Here is a 26,156-nt window from a genome sequence, read left to right as displayed (position 1 = left end):
CGTAATTAACAGTAATGATGAAAACTACAACTATGGTAAACATAATAGAACATTTTATAAGGCCAGAAAAATTTAATAACAAGTTAAAAATAGAGACGATAACAATATAACCTGTATTTCATATTGTAGGCCTAAACGTCGGTGGGCGACAAGCCTATTCCCCGGGGAGCAGTGCAGGAAAAAAAACACACAAAAAAACAAACAAAAACAAAACAAATTTAATATCAAAAATAACAAACAAAAGTAAATTATGTGCAATGAAAAGCTGATTATTTGTACTATTCTATTGAGGAACGAAACAAATGAAGAGCTCTCCTCGCTGACACACACATTGGAACGTTTGGGCATTTCGCAACGTGTAAAGTCAAGGCTGAGTGGTAGAACGTACGTTTCTATCATTTAGATGACACGGGTTCAAATCCCGAACCAATTTGGACTACTGAAATTTTTATATTAGCCTATTAATGCTTTTTATAGCCTATTATTGATGCAGAGAGATTTGTCTAGTTCTACAACTCTGTTACACCATAGTTTTTTGCTTATAGCCTATTTATGAAATAAAATTACCATGCATTTCTATTTTACAGTAAGGAATAAATATATACAATGTCTTTACTTCTGTAGCTTAATTCCAATCGTGATTTCAAAAACAGTTCTGTTAAAAAAATAAAAAAATAAAAATATATATACAGTGAGGAAAATAAGTATTTGAACACCCTGCTATTTTGCAAGTTCTCCCACTTAGAAATCATGGAGGGGTCTGAAATTGTCATCGTAGGTGCATGTCCACTGTGAGAGACATAATCAAAAAAAAAAATCCAGAAATCACAATGTATGATTTTTTAACTATTTATTTGTATGATACAGCTGCAAATAAGTATTTGAACACCTGAGAAAATCAATGTTAATATTTGGTACAGTAGCCTTTGTTTTCAATTACAGAGGTCAAACGTTTCCTGTAGTTTTTCACCAGGTTTGCACACACTGCAGGAGGGATTTTGGCCCACTCCTCCACACAGATCTTCTCTAGATCAGTCAGGTTTCTGGGCTGTCGCTGAAAAACACGGAGTTTGAGATCCCTCCAAAGACTCTCTATTGGGTTTAGGTCTGGAGACTGGCTAGGCCACGCCAGAACCTTGATATGCTTCTTACAGAGCCACTCCTTGGTTATCCTGGCTGTGTGCTTCGGGTCATTGTCATGTTGGAAGACCCAGCCTCGACCCATCTTCAATGCTCTAACTGAGGGAAGGAGGTTGTTCCCCAAAATCTCGCAATACATGGCCCCGGTCATCCTCTCCTTAATACAGTGCAGTCGCCCTGTCCCATGTGCAGAAAAACACCCCCAAAGCATGATGCTTCCACCCCCATGCTTCACAGTAGGGATGGTGTTCTTGGGATGGTACTCATCATTCTTCTTCCTCCAAACACGTTTAGTGGAATTATGACCAAAAAGTTCTATTTTGGTCTCATCTGACCACATGACTTTCTCCCATGACTCCTCTGGATCATCCAAATGGTCATTGGCAAACTTAAGACGGGCCTTGACATGTGCTGGTTTAAGCAGAGGAACCTTCCGTGCCATGCATGATTTCAAACCATGACGTCTTAGTGTATTACCAACAGTAACCTTGGAAACGGTGGTCCCAGCTCTTTTCAGGTCATTGACCAGCTCCTCCCGTGTAGTTCTGGGCTGATTTCTCACCTTTCTTAGGATCATTGAGACCCCACGAGGTGAGATCTTGCATGGAGCCCCAGTCCGAGGGAGATTGACAGTCATGTTTAACTTCTTCCATTTTCTAATGATTGCTCCAACAGTGGACCTTTTTTCACCAAGCTGCTTGGCAATTTCCCCGTAGCCCTTTCCAGCCTTGTGGAGGTGTACAATTTTGTCTCTAGTGTCTTTGGACAGCTCTTTGGTCTTGGCCATGTTAGTAGTTGGATTCTTACTGATTGTATGGGGTGGACAGGTGTCTTTATGCAGCTAACGACCTCAAACAGGTGCATCTAATTTAGGATAATAAATGGAGTGGAGGTGGACATTTTAAAGGCAGACTAACAGATCTTTGAGGGTCAGAATTCTAGCTGATAGACAGGTGTTCAAATACTTATTTGCAGCTGTATCATACAAATAAATAGTTAAAAAATCATATATTGTGATTTCTGGATTTTTTTTTTTAGATTATGTCTCTCACAGTGGACATGCACCTACGATGACAATTTCAGACCCCTCCATGATTTCCAAGTGGGAGAACTTGCAAAATAGCAGGGTGTTCAAATACTTATTTTCCTCACTGTATATATATATATATAGGCTATATAGCCTATATATATTGAATTAGTGTTCGACAAACATGTTCATTTGGATTTATTTTTCTCTTAACAGCTAAAATAACTTAATAGGCTACTCTGTAGTTTTTCGGTCATACAGATAAGAGTAGAGTAGCCTACATCGTTCAAAACTGTAAACTTTTATTCTCATCTCTGTCTCCGGGAACTACGGCGTCACAAAAATGAACCAAAAGCCACTTGCCTCAGCTCAGTCACGATACAAAATTAATCGGCTATGTCTAAAGCCTGATTATGAAAATTGAAGTATCTTGGCGTTTCAAATAAAGATTGTATCAAGTACATCATATGAAACCGAGAGGTACAGAGGATCTACTCAAACATGTTTAGCTATCATGTGAGCGCTTCCCAATGAGGAAAGGACAAGGAAAGGGGAAAAATCTCGCTCTGATTATATAGGCTAAATCGCCCTGAATTAAATTGTAAAAACAGATCATATTAAATAAATGTAAATGTATTATAATAAATGTATTTGCCAATGTTGCGATATTGTTTCATTTAAGTTCATAATTATTCTATAAATTTTATTTAGTTTAACAGCAGATCGAAGCACCGTGGTTCGAGATTTAGGCTATTTGAAAAAACTTTAATTCACAAATCGCACCCTGGTTGTAAGGATTCAAAGATCCCTGTGGAATTTAATATTGAGTTTATCATTTGAGTGTTTTAATTATTCAGTTATTGAAATAATTAAATATTTAGTAATAAACATTTATGACAGAAATATTACTACATAGCCTAAATTATTTAATTCCTTCATTATCAACACTTTAATAGCCTATTGCTAATGTCTAGAATAGCGATTTAAGTGTGAATTGCAAACTCTTTGCTTTGCAGTCTCAAACTCAGATAGCCTGTGGGGGGGTTGGAGAACGCAGTAGGCTATAGTTGCTTTATCGTGGGGGTGCAGGACAAGAGGTGTTAATGTTCCGTCTTTCAAATGGAGAGTGTCGGATAGCAGCCTGATGACCAGGCAAAGGCAAAATTCTTTTAAAGATAAATCTCTAAAAGTCTATATGTAGGCCCTATATATTATTAAATTATAAATATTGTAGTTTTATTTATTGTATAAAGGTTTTCCACACACAATTTCAATTTAGCAGACACAGAACTCTTTAATTCGCGATCAATCTCGTTTTAAGGTGAATTCAGCAGCATGCTGTATTTTTGAAGCAACAAGGCTATTTGTTACAGTTTTTTCTTTCATGATTTGTGTAGATGACACGCAGCGACATATACACTTTTATCAGCTGTATGGTGTGTTTTTACCTTGAAATGTTTAATTTCGAGAGAGACCCGGCGCGCGCAGTGAGGGAGACAAAAGAAACTTACTAAAAAAAGATCCAGCGCGAGAGAGAGGCAAAGAAAAACGCCTTTTCTTAATTTATGTTGCTTTGAACTATTTTCGTTTTGTACCGTTTTAATTTTTTAACTTAGCTGCAATTTCTTTGACAATAGAAATTTAAAATGTTGCAAGAATAAGATTCTGTTTCTTGCATCGCAAAGGGAATAAACTCTATCAATGCAACGCTGTTTTAAATAAATAAACTGTCCCGACACTTTATTTATACCTTGAAATGTGTGATGGGTTTTCAAACTTAATTTTCTTTTTCTTTTAAATTTTCGTTTATTTTTTTCTGATTTGTTCGATCTGTTTTGAAAAATGTCTTCTGTTGCTATGGCCGGGTATCACTGTCAGTCATCTCAATTTCGTGAATGATTCACACACACAATTTTTTTTTAGCAGATTAACCCTCTGGGGACCAAGCTGTTTTTGGGGCCCTTGAGATGTTCTGACATGCTCTGACATTTGTGCTTTTTTCAGTTATTTATAAACATGTTAATGGCAAAGGTGTAAATTCACTCTATATAGCACAAACAGGCCTACCATAATATGCAAGCAACATGTATGTAGATGTTTGTATTTTTAAGAGAATAATGTTTATGCGTGGTTATTTAAAAAAATAAAAATGAAAGTTGCTGAAATAAGACCACAAAACTTATGCAAAATATGTGCCCACAAGACTTTTGACTAATGGATGTTGTCTCTTCGAGTTCTAGCTTCAAAATTATGTGAAAATAGTCTTGCTTTATCGTTCACAAAAAAAAATACATTGATTTAAATGGTGTAAAACAGGTTTTGCTTGGAAAGCCAATATGCGAGGGGGAGGAGTAGTTTACACCTTAGATTACCCAGTCCCACCCACTCTGCATAATGACTCTGCATAATTAGCCATTCATTCAGGTGTGACACTGACTGAGACACAATGCAAGGACAAAATATATATTTTGAAGAAGACTTATATTGACCATTTAAGATTTTGCTTACATCTATCTTGTAAATATGTTTTGCTATTTTATTAAAAAGGTTACAATTACAACAATAATTACAATTTCAGCAGTATTTCTGCAAAAAAAGTACTCTTTCTTTGTAAAAAAAAAAAAAAAAAGATTATAGGCCTACATTTTATCATATGTATTCATTAGTTTGAATATAGCCAACATTGGAACATCTTAGTCTATGACTTTATATTTGACAAAATAGTATTTTTTATATATATATATATATATATATATATGAGCAGAAAAGCTTATTTGATGTGACAGTCTATTCTACAGTAAAAACTGTACCCAAATCTAGTCAACAAAATGTTGTCTTTCATACTTCGCCTGACTGTAACGTTGTTTTTATGAAATATTAGGGCATAGCCTATAAATGTTAATTTGCAGTTTAATACGTTGCTTATACAAATACATTTTATTTCAACATATTTCAGTCGATTTTTACTCATCTCAGTAGGCTATAGAAAAGCAGTTTATTCTTTCACACACAGACGCGCGATTCATATTTAGGCTAAACAGTCTTTACAAATATGTACCCTTCATTCATCTCACAGAAACACGATTCATATTTAGGCTAAACAGTCTTTACAAATATGTACCCTTCATTCATCTCACAGAAACGCGATTCATATTATAGAAACGCGATTCATCTTTTTGTTTACATAGGCCTAACGTTATTCCATAACGTTATTCCACATTAACACTTGAGAAAGGATAACTTAGCCTACCTCACTCCTCAGCGGGATCTGCTCCTCATATTGCTCCTCATATCAGCACGGAAACTTTTCTCCATACGGTAGAATATATTATGCCTCTTTGTTTACAGCTGATGTGGGGGCGTTTCACAGACTGAAATGGTTCTCAGAATTTGCGTTTGAATAGCACGCGCTCTCCGGGGTGTGGTCAAATTACTTTTGAATGGCTCGTAATGAGCTCGACTGGAGTCGCTCTCTTTTTATACAGATTACAGAAGCTGATAATATTTGTTTTTTATATAAATTACTTCATTTAAAAGCTGCGATCTCAAGCTTTATGCCCGTGGGTCTGTTTGCCTGTTTGACTGAATTTTCGCGGAGTTATAGATCATTTTCGAACGCGTTTCAAATGGGAGTTTACTGACAGAGAGAAGGCAGAAATAGCATCATGTTAATTTTTCTTTATTTGTCAAAAAGCAAAACACTTTATTTTTATTGTGAGTATACAGAAAAAAAATAGAAACTGAACAGGATCGATTGATGTATTACACGAAAATGAAAGATCAAAATTAACAGAGCATTTTGTGTTTATTTTTCATTGCTAAAAAAAAAAACGAGCAAAACGCGCGGGCGCGTTTTTGGTCCCCAGAGGGTTAAAGACGAGCTTCATCATCTTCATTTTCTGGTGCGATTGGCTGACAGTCTTCCTACATCAGACGTGTCGTCTTTGCAGCGGCTCAACTGGAATGTAACAAATTTATGTTGTAATGTATAATTGATAATTAAACAAGATGCTTGACTTTAATAAACAGAATAGATAGGCTACATATTTAAGCATCAAGAACGGAAAAACAAACACTGTCGGCTACACTGAGATTCGATCTCACAGCGCTCGATCTCAAAGGCTCATGATGTTGCATTGACCACAGAGCTATCGTCTGAATACTGTAAAATTAATGTCTTATGCTCTTACAAAGCCTCATTGATGTGGCCTAATATTTTTCTATTGCAATGTTTTATGTTGATTTTTTTTTTCATTATCCAATTTAATTTCAGTAATATCAGTACTGTGATTACGAATTCGTTCAATGTTTCATTTAAATTGAGTTGCTACCAGCTTTCAATCGCTCTCAATGAGCCGCGGCGCGGCGGCAGATTACGCAGTAGAGAGAATAAACTGACACTTTGCAAAGTCTGTGATTGTAGCACCTCTGTAACGAATGAATCCTCTGGAGGCAAGATGGAGCGGACCCAAATGCAACTTTAATAACAATAAACAAAATCAAACATAAAGGCTGTAAACTGGTAACTCAAAACAAGAACCTGGACAAGGCATGAACACAACTAGAAACATTCAATACTAGACAAAGACACAGGGCAAACATGAGGGCTTAAATACACAAGACTAACGACAAGACAAGGGACACCTGTGAATAATAATCAGATGATTAACCAATGACAAGACACATGGCAGGATCACATGACAACCAGGGAATCACATGACAGGGAATCACATGACAAGACGAGAACCAAGAACAAGAAACAAAACCCAGAATGTGACATAGCCCCCCCCTCTATGGGCGACTCCCGACGCCCATCAAAACAAAAAAACAATAGTTCAGGAGGGTGGTGGAGCGGAGGCGGACCCGGGGGCGGGATGGAGGCCCAGGCCCGTGGAGCGGCAGAGGACCTGGAGACTGCGGCAGGATGGAAGGCCAGGGCGGAGCAGGCTGTGCAGGCGACCAGGGCGGAGACGACCCTTCGGGCGGCCAGGGAGGAGACGACCCGTCGGGCGGTCAGGGAGGAGACGACCCGTCGGGCGGCCAGGGAGGAGCTGGCTGAAGAGGCGGCGCGGCCTCCATGGTTCAATCGCGGGACCTACTGGGCAGGACCAGCGGCGAAGAGGGCTTTGAGCTGGGCAGGACCATCACAGACTCTGGCTCGGCGGCGGCGGCCATCTTGTCCAGAGACACTGGCTCGGCGGCGGCTATCTTGTCCGGAGACATTGTCACGGTGGCGGCGGCCATCTTGTCTGGAGACATTGTCTCGGTGGCTGCGGCCATCTTGTCCGGAGACACTGGCTCGGCGGGCATGACGTGAACAGTCTCTGGAATGGCAGAAGTGACGTGAACAGTCTCTGGATCGGCAGAAGTGACGTGAAGCTCTGGCTCGGCAGACGTGACAACGTGAAGCTCTGGCTCGGCAGGACTGACGTGAAGCTCTGGCTCGGCAGGACTGACGTGAAGCTCTGGCTCGGCAGGACTGACGTGATGTGCAGGGTCGCTAGTGCTGGTGACTGACTCTGGATCAGCTGGAGTAGCATACTTGAAGGCCCCCCTGACAGACATAAGGGCTGGGTCGAACATTTTTGACGACAGATCGGCACTATTCGACTCCAGCTTGCGGGCTCGGGGCCAGATGATCCCAGCGTCTGATCCAGGCTGGTTACGGAGCTCTGGTTTACCGGGCTTGACAGGGCTGACGGGCTGAGTGGGCTCAGCTTTGCCCAATGTGAAGGGACAGAATCTATATATTGAGCTAGAGTCCATCTCGGGTCAACCTCAGGCAAATAAAGACTCAAGTCCTGATCCAGTCCCATCCAAAAACAATCTTTAAGTTCCCTGTCGTCCAGCGGGGCCAGGTGGCAACAAGCCACAAACTCACCCACATAGTCCTCTATGGGGTGGCCATCCTGGAAGATGGAGCAGAGTTTAGTTACTGGGTCCATGGTTTGGTCTAGTATTCTGTAACGAATGAATCCTCTGGAGGCAAGATGGAGCGGACACAAATGCAACTTTAATAATAATAAACAAAATCAAACATAAAGCTGTAAACTGGTAACTCAAAACAAGAACCTGGACAAGGCATAAACACAACTAGAAACATTCAATACTAGACAAAGACACAGGGCAAACATGAGGGCTTGAATACACAAGACTTATGACAAGACAAGGGACACCTGTGAATAATAATCAGACGATTATCCAATGACAAGACACATGGCAGGATCACATGACAACCAGGGAATCACATGACAACCAGGGAATCACATGACAAGACGAGAACCAAGAACAAGAAACAAAACCCAGAATGTGACAGCCTCTTAGCGGTAAGAGGCTGCAAATACACACCCGCAATTAAAAAGTATTATTCTGGTTGAGTACCATCTGTAGGAAACCTTGTGAATTACGGCCGTTTCAGACCGCAAGCACGAGCAGCGCGAATTGTTTTCGGCGTGCATGTTCAATGAGTGCATTCACACCGCGAGAAGGAGCAGCGCGTGAGCGTCAAACTGGAGCGTCGCGTGAGCAGTACTGCAGCTGAGGATTTCGGCGCTGAGTCTATTTTTCATTCAACATTGAGCTCACGCTCAATTAAAGTGAAAGAACACTTTTTATAGTCAAAATAAATATGATTTCACACTAAAAGTACCTAAAATGCACATAATTTGCATGTATAGTGTGTGTCTTAACAAGAACTAGAGTATGTCAGAAATCAGAAAGACTCAAAAATATTTATAGAAAATGTACCCATTTAAACTTGCTTTTATTAATCAGTTTGGGTAAAAGTGGTGTTTTATAAAATAAATATAGAAAATAAATATTTGTGTGGTTAAAAAAAATGAAATCGGAATCGGCTAAAATCTGTATCGACAGGTCAAACTCAATGAAAAATTGGAATCAGAATTTGGCCATGTTGGTACTGTTTGGAGCAGGTCTTAATTCTTTTGCTCTGTGCTTTGAGCTGAGTTCACGTTTTTTTTGTTTTTTTGTTTTTGTTGCCAAATTGGTTTGGAACAGTTGTTTAATAAACAATTGAACTGAACAATTATGCTTGCCTATCTGTTTGACTTACAGTTTAATTGATCACTGAGATAGCATTGATTTGGAATGAAGTTTGTTCAATATAAAAATGTAATTTTAAAAAATAGCTTAGATGTAGTGAACTACTTTTGCCATGTTCCTGTTGCTACATTTTCCAGGGTGGTAGCTTCAGTGTAGTGAAGCTTTATTTAATGTAGAGTAACACTACATTTCCCAAGTAGCTTGCCCAACACTGCAATTACCTCATGATTTACTCACTCTCTAGTCATTCTAGGTGTATATGACATTTTTCTCTCAGATGAATACAATCTCAGTTCATTTGACGTCCATAACAGTGCATCTATCCATCATAAAAGTGCATCTATCCATCATAAAAGTGTATCTATCCATCAAAAAAGTTCTCCATAGGCTCTGGGGGGTTAATAAAGGCCATCTGAAGTGAAGCGATGCGTTTGTGTAAGAAAATATACATTTATTAAAGGGTAACTAAACCCCTGGTCAGAGCCTGACTCCACTCACTGGCAATATTTGAAAAATGCTGGAAAAGTAGGCAGAGCCCAGTGGAGAGGGGGCATCTGAGACGTATCTCTCTGTAGGCAAGGGCGTGGTTAGCTGGTACCCTCTGACGTCAGAGGGTACCACAACTTCCAATAGGAAAATTCAACTGCAGTAGCCACTGTTCAACCTGAAGAGGGCAGCACTCAGACGTTTTTACACCATATTTTGTAAAATTAAAACACTTTAAACACAAATGTCAAAAAAATTACTTGAATCAATGACCAGCACTAATAAAGCCCCATTCTTACAGATCATTAACTAAAAAAAATTGGTTTAGGGTTTAGTTACCCTTTAAGTCTCTGTTTCTGATTGTGAAGTACCTGATTATCTGAGCTGTAGATCCTGAACTGAGACTGAAGAGTGTCATTGTTCTCTACAGGTTGTGTGATTGTGGTGTTACAGATGAAGGTTGTGCTGATCTGGCTTCAGCTCTGAGATCAAACCCCTCACACCTTAGAGAACTGGATCTGTCATGGAATGAACTAGGAGACTCAGGAGTGAAGCTGCTCTCTGATCAGAAGGAGGATCCACATTATAAACTGGAGACGCTTCGGTGAGTAGTGATGACTGAAAATTAGGGGTGTAACGATTCATCAACTACATCGATGTATCGATTTATATTCCTACGATCCAACTGGATCGATCTGTGCTCGGCAAGTTGGCCTTCCGGACGACATATATCGATCTAATATCGTTTTAAAAGGTAATGAATCGATTGTATCGATACTAGGAAATAGCGCATTGGATTTAAGCACGTTAGACTTTATATGGATGTTTTTCTTTGCACTTTTAATGATAAAGGCGTTAAACGTTACTCGATTCAGTCTGCCTATCTGTGTCGTCGTCGCCATGCGTGACGCGCCAGCAGCAGCGCGAAGACAACAAGCAGCGCAAAGTCTTTCACCTCAGAAAAACGGACTGTCCTGTCCTCTCAGCCGCTATACTGCAGTAGCGCGCACTCTTCAATTGCACGCGCAAATGCGGTGGAGCGCGCTGTATCACTTCACTAAAGTGCAAAAGAAATACGAGCATGCAACGTCGTAAATTAGTAAGTTAAGAAATAAAAGTAAAATACCAATAAATTACGTTATTGGTCATGTGTGTTGCTATTTATCAGGAGCAGTTTCCATGTTTCTTTACCAGTTCTTCTAAGTATTGTGTATCACCATGGTAGCCTAATTGTTGTTTGTTTCCATAACAAAATGCCACTTACTGGTTTTGTATATTTTTATATGACTGTGGTGGCTCATACCAAGATTGTATTAACAAAAACTAGTTTGGGACTGCTATTTAATAGCTTAACCTCGCAGTGCCTACTGTTCATCAGTATTTGTCATATTCTTAAAAAAAAATTGTTAAGTAAAGGGGGACAGAACTTGTGTGTCAACCATTTTTGTGTAAACAAATGTATTATAATAGGCTTATATAATTCCTAAAAAGGTGGGTCGCGGCTTGATGACCATGCGGAAATGTGGGTCCCATGGCCAAACTATTCAAAACATCATTCTATGTTGTGATAATCGTAATTAATAATCACAATTACAATTTCAAGGGAATAATCAACAATTATCATTTTTGTCATAATCGTTCAGTCCTACTTATTAAAATAAAATGTGAATGCATTTTACATTAATTGTTGTTTACTTGTTGGTTTATATCTATAATTAATTGATACCTGATTCCCTTACAAGAATTTTGGCTAAAAAGTTACTGAATCGATTTCAAGTCACTGAATCGTTTCGGATCGGATCGTTCTAAATGAACCAATATCGTCCTTGAATCGTATCGACAACCATGAATCGCGAATCGAATCGAATCGTTGTTAAAACGAATCGTTACACCCCTAAAAAATGTTTGAATTTTAGTTTCTTCTTCTGAGGTTACTTTCTTGGTAATATTTACTAGTGATGTCTGGTTCATTAACACATCGTTCTTTTGAACCGGTTCTTTTTAGCAAACCAGTCAAACCAGTACACTAAATTGGACTGAATCGTTCAAATCGTTTTATCCGCCAGGATGATAGTGGACGTAAAATAACTGGTAAACCGTTTTTTTAAACCGGTTCATTGAAACTAACTGTCCAAAAGAACCGGTTCGCGGAAAAGAACCAGACCTTCCCATCACTAGTATTTACACACTATAACATGTTTTAATAAGAGTTTGATTCCATTTGTAGTTAGAATGGCATAGAATAGAATAGAATGAGGCATTTATATAGCGCTTTCATATGTACTACTGTACACCCAAAGCGCTTTACAATCATATCAGGGGATCTCTCCTCAACCACCACCAGTGTGCAGCATCCACTTGGATGATGCGACGGCAGCCACAGTACAACGCCAGTGCGCTCACCACACACCAGCTATAGGTGGAGAGAGGAGAGAGAGTGATGGAGCCAATTCAATGTAAGGGGATTATTAGGAGGCCATGATTGGTAAGGGCCAATGGGTGGAATGTGGCCAAGACACCGTGGTTACACCCCTACACTTTACGAGAAATGCCATGGAATTTTTAATGACCACAGAGAGTCAGGACCTTGGTTTTACATCTCATTCGAAGGACGGTGCTCTTTGACAGTATAGTGTCCCCGTCACTACCTTGGGGTGTTAGGACCCACACAGACCACAGGATGAGCACCCCCTGCTGGCCTCACTAACACCTCTTCCAGCAGCAACCTGGTTTCTCAGGAGGTCTCCCATCCAGGTACTAACCAGGCTCAGCCCTGCTTAGCTTCAGTGGGCAACCAGTCTTGGGCTACAGGGTGATATGGCTGCTGGCAATAAATAATTAAGTATATTAATGTTTCTTTTTATATCAAATCAATAAAATACTGTATATCACTTGTATCAATAGCTGCATTTACATGGACCCTAATAGTCTGATTGTAATCGGACCAGTTGCACAATCGGAATAAAAAAGTAACATGTAACACGCAAATCGGAATGAATTGGCCAGATCTGATCAAAATTTCATTCAGATTGTAAGGGGTGGTTTATTCTTTTTGTAATCTGATCGAGAGGACATGTAAACACTCGATCGGATTGAGAACAGAAACTGGAGAGTACTGCGCATGTGTAATGCCGTAGAAATAGCGTAATGATGTAGAAATAGCATAATGACATATGACGTGCGGATCGAGCTGTTCTTCCTATTGAATAAAGTGTCATAAAAGAATGTCCTGTCATTCTGAGATTCTCTTAGCACTTATCGTCTGTGAAGTGGAGCAGGACAGTCCTCATTTCAGACTCTCATCCACAGAACACACAGTTTTGGGCACGGGAAGGGGCTTTGCTGGATAAATACAAGCAGCACGGCTCGACGGCTCATGTGCTCGTCATCGCATAAGTAGGACCCGAAATAGATAAATATTAAGTCTGTGTCACAGATATGACGTGTGTTGTTCACACAACTCCATGAATGAAGTCTGACATTATTCTGAAGTTTTCCCTCGCTCTGAATCGCTGAACTCGCTGCCACCAGTGTCTGCTGCTTATCTTCATCCCGAGACAGTGTGAAGAACACAGTGGCAGCTTAGGAAACCCCGTCTGAAGCGGCATTGCTATCACAGTTTGATGTTCATCACAGTGCAGAATAACCATCCAGTACGTCCATAGAAATGTGTTTAGCGTTTGACTTAAGTAGATTAAAACAGTGGCCAGTAACACTCCTACTCTATGTGAGTTCATCATTTGTGCTGTGCATTGGGGTATGAGAATAATGGTGGTCAAAATAACCACACTTCTTATAGCGGATAATCAGAATGATGAAAATTGCATTATTTTGAATATCATGTGCAATAGAAGATAATGTTAAATATTTATTACTACTTTTGTTGTCATAAATAAAACTGACCCAATGACAGAAAGAGGACAGTCATACAGGATTATGGATAAGGGTCAAGGGTCATCATTCACGGTGGTTTGGATGCAAAATCGAAATCTGAATGGTTAAAAGATATTTAAAAAATTGTACATCACAGGGTTATTTTATTATCTCTGACTAATAGTGCAAATACTTTGTTTTAGTTGTTCTACAGTGGATAATTTGACTGTCTGTGTTTTACTGACAGGTTTTAATGGTGAATGATTCTGACCTTCTCTGGATCAGCTGATGGAGAATAAAGCGCCGCTACAGACACATCACGTTCAACAGAATCAACAGACACAAACCCACAGTGATCATCACACACACGTGTTTGTGTAACTTTACAGAATGATCCAATCCTTCATCCAGAGTCAAACACGGAAAACTTTGGTTTCTTCTTCAGAGCTGACTTTTATACTGGTGCCCCATTTTACATGATAATATTTGTAGTTGTTTGTGATATATAAAAATATATATATATAAATGCTTTACATTGGTTTGAAGCTACAACATGTAGTTTTTCCGCTGCTAGAGGTCGCCTATTCAAAGCTTGATGACGGTGAGATTGAGCATGGAATCATGGGAGTTGTTGTCTTCGCCACACAGCCGGTGGAAAAGAATCCGATGGGACTCGGGCATAAATCATGTTTACGGATGAGATTATTAATGTTACTTTTATTATGTCGCCGCTTCTGCTTCTTCTGGTCAAGAGTATGTGGAGTAACACAGCGCTGTTTTATCATTTACATTTGTCTGTTGAATATTTTTTTTATAACATTACTCTGTGCGTTCGCTCGGCGACTGCTATGAGACACTTGTTGCACACAGTAACGTGTAACGCTTTCCTTCTCACAAAAGGGCAGATAGCATGCCTGAATGGTTGTATTCAGGTCTAAGCAAAGACTCACGTAAAACGTAACTGATATTCCACAGTGGTGATTTATTATCAGTGTCGTCGTCGATCACACGCACACATGGGCATTTTGCAAAACACAAAACGTACACCTGCGTGACTGAATAGAAATAAAAGCAGGATAAGAGCAACAGAAATACAAAACGAGCCTGCACGCATACATGCAATGTTCACAGCTCGCACTCCTCATACCGACTGCCCACTCTGAGTGAGGGAGTAACAGAGTGCGTTCCACCTCAAAGGCGCAGTACCTAATTCTACTTGTAACAGATTCAGTCAAATAAAGGCTGACCCCAGCCGTACACAACCAGGGAGCATTATTGTTTCACTTAACAACCACACATACATGCCACAGTTGAAATTTACCACAATGTACCAGAAATGTAATGAGACGCATTTGTAAACCATGTTTTCCGCCCAAATAAAAGCTTGATGCAGTTTCCGTCAAAATAAAAGATCATGTGCTTGTCTCTTTCAAGTATAGAAATTAGTACAAAACTAATTATGACGGTTTCCTTTAACGCATATTCACTTTGTCGATAACAAAACACTGCAAAAAGTGGATGGAAACTTGCTGACTCACATTTCAAAATAAAAGGTCACAACTTAAACTGTATCAAAATAAAGCTTTGTTAAAAGACCATTTTTAACTGAAAATTCATTTGATCTTAGAAATAAAATTAAACGCGTTAAAGTCTAAAATGTGCTATATCAATATATCCATGCCTTTTAATATATTACTATTATTTTTAAATGCCTAAAGGCACATAATTTATTGTTCTATCTTCTGTTTGACTGCACAATGTTATTAGAAAAATGAAAAAGAAAAAAAAAGATGTTGCTGAAATACACAAACATTGCATTGGAGAAGTGTATTGATACCATGATTGTAAACTTCAACATTTAAAGCAAAATCAGTTATACCTATATTTTTGCAGTTGTTTTTATTTCTCTTCCTGCTTGTAATTAAAAAAAAAAAAAAAAAGACAAGACAAGAATGCATTTCAGCATGTTTTATATTGTTCTCAATACTTAAGCTTATGTTATTCAAAATACTGAATAAATGCCAGGTTTAACTTATAAGGTAATGATCAATATATATATATATATATATATATATATATATACATACATATAATTCCAGTACTTTAATCAATGTGATCCAACTAACTTTAACCCTCTGGGGTCTGAGGTATTTCCTGGGTCCTGGAGGTGTTCTGACATGCTCTGACATTTGTGCTTATTTCTGTTACTTGTGACATTTTCATGGCTAAAGTCTGATTACACTGTATTCAGCACAAACTCTGCTACAATAATATGTCAGCAGCATGTATGTAAAAGTTTGTAGTTCTGAGATAATGACATTTATGCGTGGTTTGTGAAAAAACAAAAACAAATTGTCACTGAAATAAGGTCATGAAACCCATACTGATTATTTCTTCACAAGACTTTTGAAAATCGTATCACGTAGCCTAGAATATTGGCTCCAAAACTGTGAAAATCATCCTGACAACACATTCAGATAAAACAATATATCGATTTTAAATTTGTAAGACATGTTTTGTGTAAGAAAGCTTTATGCGAGGAGGTGTGATCACATCATGAATATTGATGTTTAACACCTGAGAAACACAAAGACCCTCCCATAATGGCCCTATCAGCTGCTATCAGGCCCTATCATTTTGAGGAACCTTGCTCAAAGAATGATGAGATTTAAAAAAGAATGGAATGGAAAAGAATATTTTAGATTGTTTGGATTTATTTACAACACAACATAATCCAAAGATACACAACAAATGACAAAAAAAAAGGAAAGTGTGGAAAGAGGACGCCTGTCCCACATCTGAACGAACTCCTTCAGGTGCCAGTTCAGTCTTGACAGGAAGACGTAATGGAGGCAGATGATGTGGAGGTCTTGATCCGGATCCAGCTCACCAATACTTTCATGGTGCCTGAGGGTAGACGTGTGTTTATTGTTAATGAAACACGCTTATTACAAATTATTCAGATTTTTACAATTCATTTTAAGAATACTTTCCCCATGAACCGATTAAAATCTACCGCACTGTATGCAGCGTCAAAGTGTGTGTAGTGATGTAAACAAGTAGACTCTTAGTAGACCGGGGTATTTATTTATGTTAAACCTTAAAATTTGTAAACTGATTTGATTATTTGTATTGTTAGGTAACACTTTACAATATGGTTGTATTACTTAACCATAGTGAATCATTAGTTAAAGGGATACTCCACTTTTTTTGGAAATATGCTCATTTTACAACTCCCCCAGTGTTAAACAGATGAGTTTTACCGTTTTAGAATCCATTCAGCCGAACTCCGGGTCTGACGGTAGCACTTTTAGCATAGCTTAGCATAGATCATTGATTCTGATGAGTCCAGTAGCATTTCTTTCAAAATGACCAACGAGTTTCAATATTTTTCCTATTTAAAACTTGACTCTTCTGTAGTTAAACCGTGTACTTAGATCGACGGAAAATGAAAAGTTGCGATTTTCTAAGCCTATATGGCTAGGAACTACTCTCATTCCTGCGTAATAATCAAGGAACTGTGCGGCTGTACCATGGGTACAGCAGGCGTAATGATATGACGCAGCGCCTGATAATAGTCCCCAGCTCGGTAGCCTATTATCAGCAGCAGGCGCATAAACTCAAAACAGCGCGTTCATTTACAGTGTCAGTTCTGTTTTTAAACGAAACCCGATGCTTAAAGTCAAAGATCTTAATGTTAAAATGTTGTATTGTATCAAACTCGCTTTGATTGTTATGCAGAAACAGATGTATTCAGCTTTTTAATACAGAATAAAAATATATATGCGACAGCAGGGGCGGATCTAGAAAAAATATTGATGGGGTGGCGAGAGAGGGGCAGGAATTTTGAGGGGTGTCAACATATGGCAGACGTATACTGAATTTAATCACAGTTAAATTGGCCATAACTTTTAATTCGTTGCTGCCAATAGGGATGGGTATCGTTCGGTATTACTACTCTTACCAATACTCCTTATCGATCCGGTACTTTAAAGGTATTCTTATCGGTTCTTTTTGTTATATAAAAAAAAAGGGAAATAAATATAATTTAGAACACAATTAATATTGCTTTATATTTTGAAATGTAAAATAAATATCTATAGCAAAAGAAAAAGAAATGCTTTAACAAAACAAATAAAACATGTATGTTATGCAGAAGGGTGCAGGCTTTTGTGTTTTATATTCAGAAGACATAGGTCATAGGACACCAAAAATAAAGTACAAACACATGGTCAAACAAAAAAAGGATACAATTAAACAAATATACAAATTATATACCCAGTGCTTTAATTTCAGTAATGTCTACTGATTACTGCTCAGGAGTAATATGGGCTATCAGTAAATCAGTAAACGTTAGAATACAAACAATATTTTTTATTTTTTATTAAGCTGTTCTTGTCTTTACTAAAATCAAAATGAGGCTAATCAAAGGGAAGAGTGCTCTTACAAATCACGAGGGAGCGATTTGACCGCTGATTTTGGCTAACGTTATAGACTCGCTGTTTTTGCTGATGCTGAATCGTCTTTAGCATACAATACATTCATTACAAATGTAACTAAGTTAAACGTGTGTTTAAACTACACCTGGGGAAACTCACTTCACCTTCAGAGGCTCTGGGGCAGCTCAGTCTCTCCAGTCTGGTTGCAGGGCCACCGGACCGCAGCAGACTCACTGTGTGTGAGCCAGACTGAGCGAACGCCGCTCTGCACGTTTGAATCAGGGACGTAGCTAAGTATTTGAGGGGCAGGGGGGAGGGGCTAATAATACATTTAAAATTAAAAATTAAATTGTTCACTTTTGGTAAATGTATTGTTTAGTTCACTGTTTTGAGAAGCTTATGGACATAGTGGCGGGTTGTTTTTGGATCATCAAAGTTAGGGGGGCAGCTGGGGGGGCAAGGCTCTAGAGTGGGGGGGGGGCACCTGCCCCCCCTTGCCCCCTTGTAGATCCGCCCATGAAATAGCCTACATTATATTTCAACATATTTCTGTCGATTTTTACTCAGCTCAGTATAGCAATACAGTTTGCTAAAACATCATCATTCATTCACACAGAGACACAATTTAAATTTAAACTGTCTTTTTGCGAGCTGTGGTAAACAGCGCGCATCTCTGCAGCTGCCGTTCATTCATTCACAGAAACGCGATTAACTTGAGAAGGAAAAAAAACTTACTACATATTCGGATCCTCTCTCCTCGCAATACCCGCACTCTGAGGTAGATTTTCCATTATTATTATTCCTCACAGCGCTGCCAGATGGTGTAAACACGTAGGCTACAATGATATGATTAAACTTGTGTTTCCTCGAGCTGATATGGGGGCGTTCACAGGTTTGCCTCAGTAATTTGCATTTGAATAGCACACGCTCTCTGTGGGCGGAGTCACATTACCTTTGAATGAGCTCTAATTAGCTCGACTGGAATCGCTCTCTTTTAATACAGATTTCACAAGATGAGAATATTTGTTTTTTATATAAATTACCTCATTTTAAAGAAGAGAATTCAAGCTTCATGCCTGTGTGACTGTATGCCTGTTTGACTCAGTATTCGCTGAGTTATTGTTAATTTTCGGACGCGTTTCAGAATGGTCTTCACTGACAGAGAGAAGGCAGAACTCGCATCACGTTTATTTTTCTTTATTTGGCAAAAAGCACAACAGTTTGTTTTTATTGTGAGTATACACAAAAATAATACACATTTAACAGAATCAATTGATGTATGAAACTTGCTTGTAATATCAAAGTCAACAGAGCAAAATTAATTTCTTTTGAACTGAACTGAAAAAAATCCAGCAAAACGCGCGGGCGCGTTTGTCGACCTCAGAGGGTTAATTGGATCTCATCCTCCTCAACTCTTGGTCGGCTTTTTCTCTCTCCGCGTTGCTTTATCGGCAATGTCGTCCAGCCTCTCCAGTCATCCTCGTTCTCAGAATCCTCTTCCATCTCAGCATCCACTTGATGTGTGTCCTTTTTCCCCTTCGCCACAGTCAGTTTGCCCCCTTGATTGAGTTTAACTCCTGTTCTGCTGGACAGAGTCAACCGGTAGGAAGTCGCAAGGCAGCAAAAAGTTTCGGTGTAGGACCCTCGCTTCCCCTGGGCCACGTTCTGGCTTAACCACATACACTGGACCGTCTGCATATTTCCTTTCCGTCACAACATGCACTCGATCCTCCCAGTATGACCGGAGTTTCCCTGGACCACCTATTTCTCCCCAAAACTCTGTTTCCTGGCTGGAGATCTGCTCCATATATCTTCTTGTCGTAGCCTTGTTTTCCTCTCCTCTGCTCTTTCTGAACTGTCCTTGATGCCAATTCATATGCCTCTTTCATGCGCTTTCTCCACTTGGCAGCCTAATCACTATGCGACCCTCCACTCTCCCTTGGCTTCAGGCCAAACATTACATCAATGGGCAGCCTCGGGTGTCTGCCATACAGAAGGTAATACGGGGCATAACCTGTCACTTCACTGCGTGTACAGTTATACGCGTGGGCGACCTTGTTTAGAGAGCTCTTCCAATCAGCCTTGGCTTGACTCGGCAGGGATCTCAGAATTGACAACAATGTTCTGTTAAATCTTTCCACCTGCCCGTTTCCAGCAGGGTGGTATGGAGTCGTGCGGGAATGTTGGATATCACAGATTACCTCCATGTGCTCAAACAACTTGTTTTCAAATTCCCTTCCCTGATCGTGGTGGAGTTTAGTGGGGAACCCATATCTGAGAACAAAGTCGCCAAAGATCTTTTCTGCTGCTGTTTTTGCAGACTTATTTTTGCATGCGTACACTTGGGCAAAGCATGTAAAGTGGTCCATTAATACCAGGATGTATTCGTAGCCACCCTTGCAGCCCTCCAGATGTAGAAAATCCACTGATACCAATTCGAAAGGGTAAGTCGTCACTATATTGACCAATGGAGCTCTCGTCACTCTATTTGGATGCTTGCGTTTCAGACAGCTACACACCTTGGTGACATAATGTTCCACATTAGCCTGCATTTGAGGCCAATAGAACCTGTCCCGGATGAGGCTGAGTGTGCGCTCAACTCCCTGGTGACCCATCTCCTCATGAAGCTCCTTAAACACCAACTGGCGGTATTTTCTGGGCAGCACTGTCTGGGTGCGTCCTGCTAATTGTCGACACAGTACTCCTTCCTCAGTCACATACAACCGGTTTCTCTGCCTATACAGAACAGTCAACTCATCGCGACAATCTCGTCCCACCAACCTCGGCCAACGTTCTGCTAGCACGTACTCCCGCACTTTTCCAAGCACTGGATCTTTTTCTTGTGCTCCTCTCAGTTCCTCTGGGGTCACTTTGGTCTCTTGTGTTGCTCCTTGCTCCTGCTCTGCCTCGGAGCAAATTGTTGTTACGGTGACTGGACACATCCAGGGCTCCTCTTCCTCCGGCTTCAGGAGAAGTGCATCCGTGACAGCAGCTATGACTCTTGGGCTAGCCTCTTGCGAACAGGTCTGCATGTAACTCTCCATGTCCAAAGGCATCCTTGACAGTCCATCAGCATCACGCTGTACGTGGCCTGGTCTATATTTGATGGTAAAATTGTAGTCAGCCAACTCTGCTATCCATCTGTGGGTGGTGGCATTGAGCTTGGCCGTGGACAAAACATATGTCAGCGGATTGTTGTCCATATAGACCACAAAGGAGGTTGCGTGATACATGTATTCACGGAATCGTTCACAAATGGCCCATTTCATCGCCAAGAATTCCAGTTTCCCCGAGTGCAAATGGTAATTCTTCTCTGGAACTGTTAGGGTCCATGACCCAAAGCCAATGACCACCAGTTTCCCTTTCTGCCTCTGATATAGTACGGCACCCAGTCCGTCTTGCGATGCATCACAATGCAAGATGAAGGGCTGTTCAAAATCAGGGTAGCCTATGATCGGAGGGTGAAGCAAGAATTCAAGTAGTTGGTTGAGGACATTCTGATGTTGTTCTGTCCAAGCTATAGGCCGACTGGAATGAAGTTGAGCTGTTTTTCCCCCTTTACCCCGACCCTTCTTACCGTTGCCATCTTTACTGCTTGTCCCCTTTCCTGAAGGCTTCCCTGTTGACAATAGTTCATAGAGGGGTCTGGCAATTTGGGAAAAACTGGGAATGTACGTGCGATAGTATGACAGGAACCCCAGCAGTTGTCTCAGATCTCCGACCGTCTTAGGCTTATGGTCTCTTAGTGCTTGTACAGGTGCAATTTCCTTGGGGTCCATAGTGTATCCCCCTTTAGAGACTATTTTCCCGAGGAACTTTACCTCAGCCCTGAACAATTCACACTTCTTAGCTGTAAGCTTCACTCCATGAGCTTGGTAGCGGCGTAACACTTCCTTAACATCACGGAGATGCTCCTCAAATGTCTTACTATGTATGAGGTTATCATCTAAGTATGGAAGGCAGGTGTCATCCCTGAGTCCCACTAAACACTCCTCCATACTGCGCTGGAACTCGGCAGGGGCAGAGGACAGCCCAAAGGGGATCCTGACCCATTCATAAAGGCCCCACGGTGTTATGAAAGCTGTGTATGGTCGACTGCCCTCCTCCACAAACCCCTGATGATACACCTTCCCCTGATCCAGGACCGAGAACCATGTACTTCCACATAAACTGTTTAGCATGTCCTGTACCCGTGGGATAGGGTGACGGTCTGGGATGGATTTGCGGTTGAGCTCCCGGTAATCTATACAGAGACGTAGACTACCATCTTTCTTTCGGACACAGATGATTGAAGATGCGTAGGAGGAGCGGGACTTCTGAATCCATCCTTTATTCAAAAGGTCTTCCACATATTCTTTCACCTCCTTGTGTAGTGGTTTTGGTACGGAGACACACGTACGCTTTACTGGTGTCGTGTCACTCAATCTGATTCTCATTTGGAGTGACGGGATGCACCCCACATCGTTCTTATCCTTTGAAAATGCTGCACACTCCTCCCTCAGCAGCTGTTATCTTTTCTCTGTTGCTCCGGGGTGAGATGGTCAATTGACACTGGTGGGTCCCACAGTTTTCCATTAGTATCCTGTCCTGTGTTGTCAATCTCGTTCAGATCCTTCACCTCACGGCTTATCACGTCCTTACCTTCAGCGACCACCACTCCTGCCGCCACCACATTCTCCCCAATGTTATTCCAGTCTGACTTCACAGTAGCGTGTTTGGTGTCTGCTTGATAAATGGATCTGACTTGCTGAACTCGTCCTAGTACAGTGCGGGGAGCAAGCATAATGTCCACATTGCTGATGTTGGTAACTGGGATGTGAACTTTAGTCAAGTTTCCCTTCTGAAGACTGATTACCATCTTAGTTACATCAAGTCCCTCAGGCCACTGTGGAATAACTTCTGGTTCAAACAGGACTTCCTGTTTTGAAACTAGAGGACCAGCTCCCACACTGCATTTCACCACTTTTGTCTGTTCGGCAGCAACTACTGTAGTAATCCGTCCAATTTTCACAATTCCTTCTTTTACAACTTGGTCGTCATCCTGCATCATTCTAATCAATACAACAGCTTTTTTGCAGTCACATGAGAAGGCTTCCTTTGCCACTTCTGGAATGATATCAGGGTACTGCTCCATTCCCTTTGTCACCAGCTGCTGAATAACATTATAGCCAATGATTGGAGGCTGCCCCACGCCTTGCTCACTAGAGAGAAGCACAGGAACCAGGAGTTCTGCCTGGGCCCCTCTTTTCGGCCCAAGTTGAAACTTCAACTCCACCCATCCCGAGAAGGGTATATCGGCTGCTCGACCAATGAGGGTTTCACCTTCATCCAGCAGCTCACTTAAGCTGCGTGTCGCAATGTGGGGAAAGCAAATATTCTTCCATTCCTCATTGATGATGGTCACCTGTGACCCTGTGTCCCAGAGCGCCTGCACAGGCATGCATTCAAAGAAACAGTCAACCATACATCTAGGACCAATGAGGTTCTCCAATCTTGGATGTCGTCATAAAGGTATGTGGTTGGTGTAGGTGGTAGCTCTAGCATGCTCTGTTTTTCCTCTTTGTTCTAACTCCGCCTCCAGCTGTTTAATCCTTTGTCGCAGGAGCTCTTGAGTTTTCTCTTGTGGGTCGCAGTAACTCTTGTTTATTTAGTCTCTCTGTCTCATCACCGGCTGCTTCGTTCATTTTGTTTATCAACATTTCATCTGAGATTTTTGAATCGTCCAGGTATGGCCTCATCTGAAATTTAATATGATCACTGATCATATTATGGTGCCAACCGAGCATAGAAACTTCTTCTGAATGTGTTCTGTACTGAGAATACTCACCACCTTCTTCACAAGTGTGCAACAGTTTTTCTTTTAGCTCAATGGCTCTGAAAAGGAAGGCTTGTGGTGATTCATTGGCACTTTGAGTGATGTTCAACAATTTGTAGTACAGGTCTGTAGAACTGTCCTCCTTGAAATATCCCTTCAGTATTGTTTTCAGCTGTGAAAGAGTGAGATCTCTTTTAATTTCCAGCATATTGTGTAGGCTCAATCCTGGGCTTATAGCTTTTATTACTGCTTCAATAATTTCTGCTTCACCATGGCCTCTTCTCAGCCCTTTGTCAACCTGGTGCATCAAATTAGTGAATGACAGTTTATTTTTTTGCCCACTCTCTCCAATCTGACCGCAGACTTTGAAATCCCTCCTCACAGTGACTTCAGGGGCCATGCCAATAAATTCTTGCTGTTCTAGAGGCTGTTTTTTTTCCTATCTCACCCTCTTTCACTTTTATTTTTCCCATTTTATCTCTCATCTTCACATTTCCAATCTGCAGTTCAGAGGAATTTTAGTGTGAATCCGCCTCATTCACCACATCCTGTTCAATCCCCAAGCTGTCTGTCTCGAATTTATTGCGGCCGCCATTTTCCTCATCCTTGTTCTCTCCCTGCGCCTCCATGAACGAAAACATTGAACACAAATAGTGCTTCGCCACGTCTTCTTCCTCCCTATCAATCGCGGCATCAATCGACTCTGTAATCTTTCTGATAAGTGCGCGCCTAGTAGTACCTCCTTCACTTGGTCGAGCGTCAACAGCCATAGTCTCCCCGTTACACGTTCGGCTAGAGCTTCCAGATCCATCTCACGCTTCTGGTATGCATCCGCTTACTCGGCCGAGACTCCCCGCTCACTCGCGTGCTCACGGTGTTCCCTCTTGTGATCCCTTCGGCTCGCACTTCGTCTCGCACTCCGGCTCGCACTTCTTACAAATCCCAGCGGTGCCTCCAGGTTTGTTGCATGTCGAAATGAATCAATTCCAAGACGTGCATAATTTGATGGGTTCGTTTAATCTTGTTCCCTGCATGGCATTTATTCGCATTACACAAAAACTCTGTGTGCGTCCACAATACTACCAAAAACACTCTTTCTCTAAACATTAACATTACAGGGAATGTTATTATGAGCCCCACACGTAAACAACAAGGTTCATCGAACTCAGCGAAATCTTGGTTGTACATGGTTGGAAATTGAAATCCATGGCTTAGTGTGGATGTCAAAACCAAAATGGCATATTACTTAACAATTAGTTAATAGTCATGTGCCTCAACAAGTAAAGTCATAACATAATGATACATTTGCAAATCATTAGTTAATGAATAATTAAAGCAGACAACTGGAAGTTGAAGTACATTGCTTTGACCAACTGTGGTAATTAACGCATTAATTTACACTTTTAGTTAATAAAATAAGTTATTAAGGAATTAATACATTATGACACATTTAATTAATAACAATTAATATATTACTTAATCTATTAATAATTTAGAATCTTTATTAGTTACTGATGCAGTAATCATTAATTAATGGAATAGTTCTTCATGAGTCATACATTAACACATGATTATCTGTGCATTAGTTAAGCATGAATTAATCCATATTTGTGCACCCGTATTGTAAAGTGTTACTGTTTAATCTCTATTGGACATGACTGTGTAATCTGAAAACAATTCACTCTGACATATTTCTTCTGCTCAGAAAAATGCCAGAATATATATATATATATATACAGTGAGGAAAATAAGTATTTTAATCTCTATTTTGAAAATCTGCTATTTTGCAAGTTCTCCCACTTAGAAATCATGGAGGGGTCTGAAATTGTCATCGTAGGTGCATGTCCACTGTGAGAGACATAATCTAAAAAAAAAAATCCAGAAATCACAATGTATGATTTTTTAACTATTTATTTGTATGATACAGCTGCAAATAAGTATTTGAACACCTGCGAAAATCAATGTTAATATTTGGTACAGTAGCCTTTGTTTGCAATTACAGAGGTCAAACGTTTCCTGTAGTTTTTCACCAGGTTTGCACACACTGCAGGAGGGATTTTGGCCCACTCCTCCACACAGATTCAAACGAGACATCATACATCATACAGCAATGGCGGTGCGCAACGGCAGTCTGGCAGGTCATGCTGGAGCGCACGCAAACAACATTGACAAATTTGCCTTCCTACAAAAAAAACCCAGATTGTGTTCTAAATATACACACAAAACCCGTAGACTAGCCGACATAGTTCAAAGATTATTTGTTTTGAACTATGTGTTTGCACTACTGCTACTATCCGTGCGAAGTTGCCATTCA

At 40.4% G+C, this 26,156-nt stretch overlaps 1 protein-coding gene across 3 annotated transcripts in view; it reads left to right on the top strand.

Annotated features, from left to right (window-relative positions):
- Positions 1 to 15,505, top strand: part of LOC311276838 (NACHT, LRR and PYD domains-containing protein 3-like) — a gene marked incomplete at its 3' end in the record, with an annotated part of 62,856 nt that extends 47,351 nt beyond the window's left edge. For 2 of the 3 annotated variants that reach the window (XM_084386788.1, XM_084386789.1), the window contains exons 9-10: positions 10,146 to 10,319; positions 13,836 to 15,505. In XM_084386788.1, the coding sequence (XP_084242914.1) occupies positions 10,146 to 10,319; positions 13,836 to 13,842 (181 nt within the window). Of the gene's footprint in view, positions 1 to 10,145; positions 10,324 to 13,835 lie in introns of those variants that run through there. The other variant, XM_084386790.1, reaches the window with a different exon arrangement.
- Positions 15,506 to 26,156: the final 10,651 nt, after the last annotated feature.

Source organism: Rutilus rutilus (genome assembly GCF_951802725.1).
Source record: "Rutilus rutilus genome assembly, chromosome: 18".
Classification (NCBI taxonomy): Eukaryota; Metazoa; Chordata; class Actinopteri; order Cypriniformes; family Leuciscidae; genus Rutilus; species Rutilus rutilus.
Note: the sequence above shows the minus strand (reverse complement) of the source record. Positions and strands in the feature narration are given on the sequence as shown.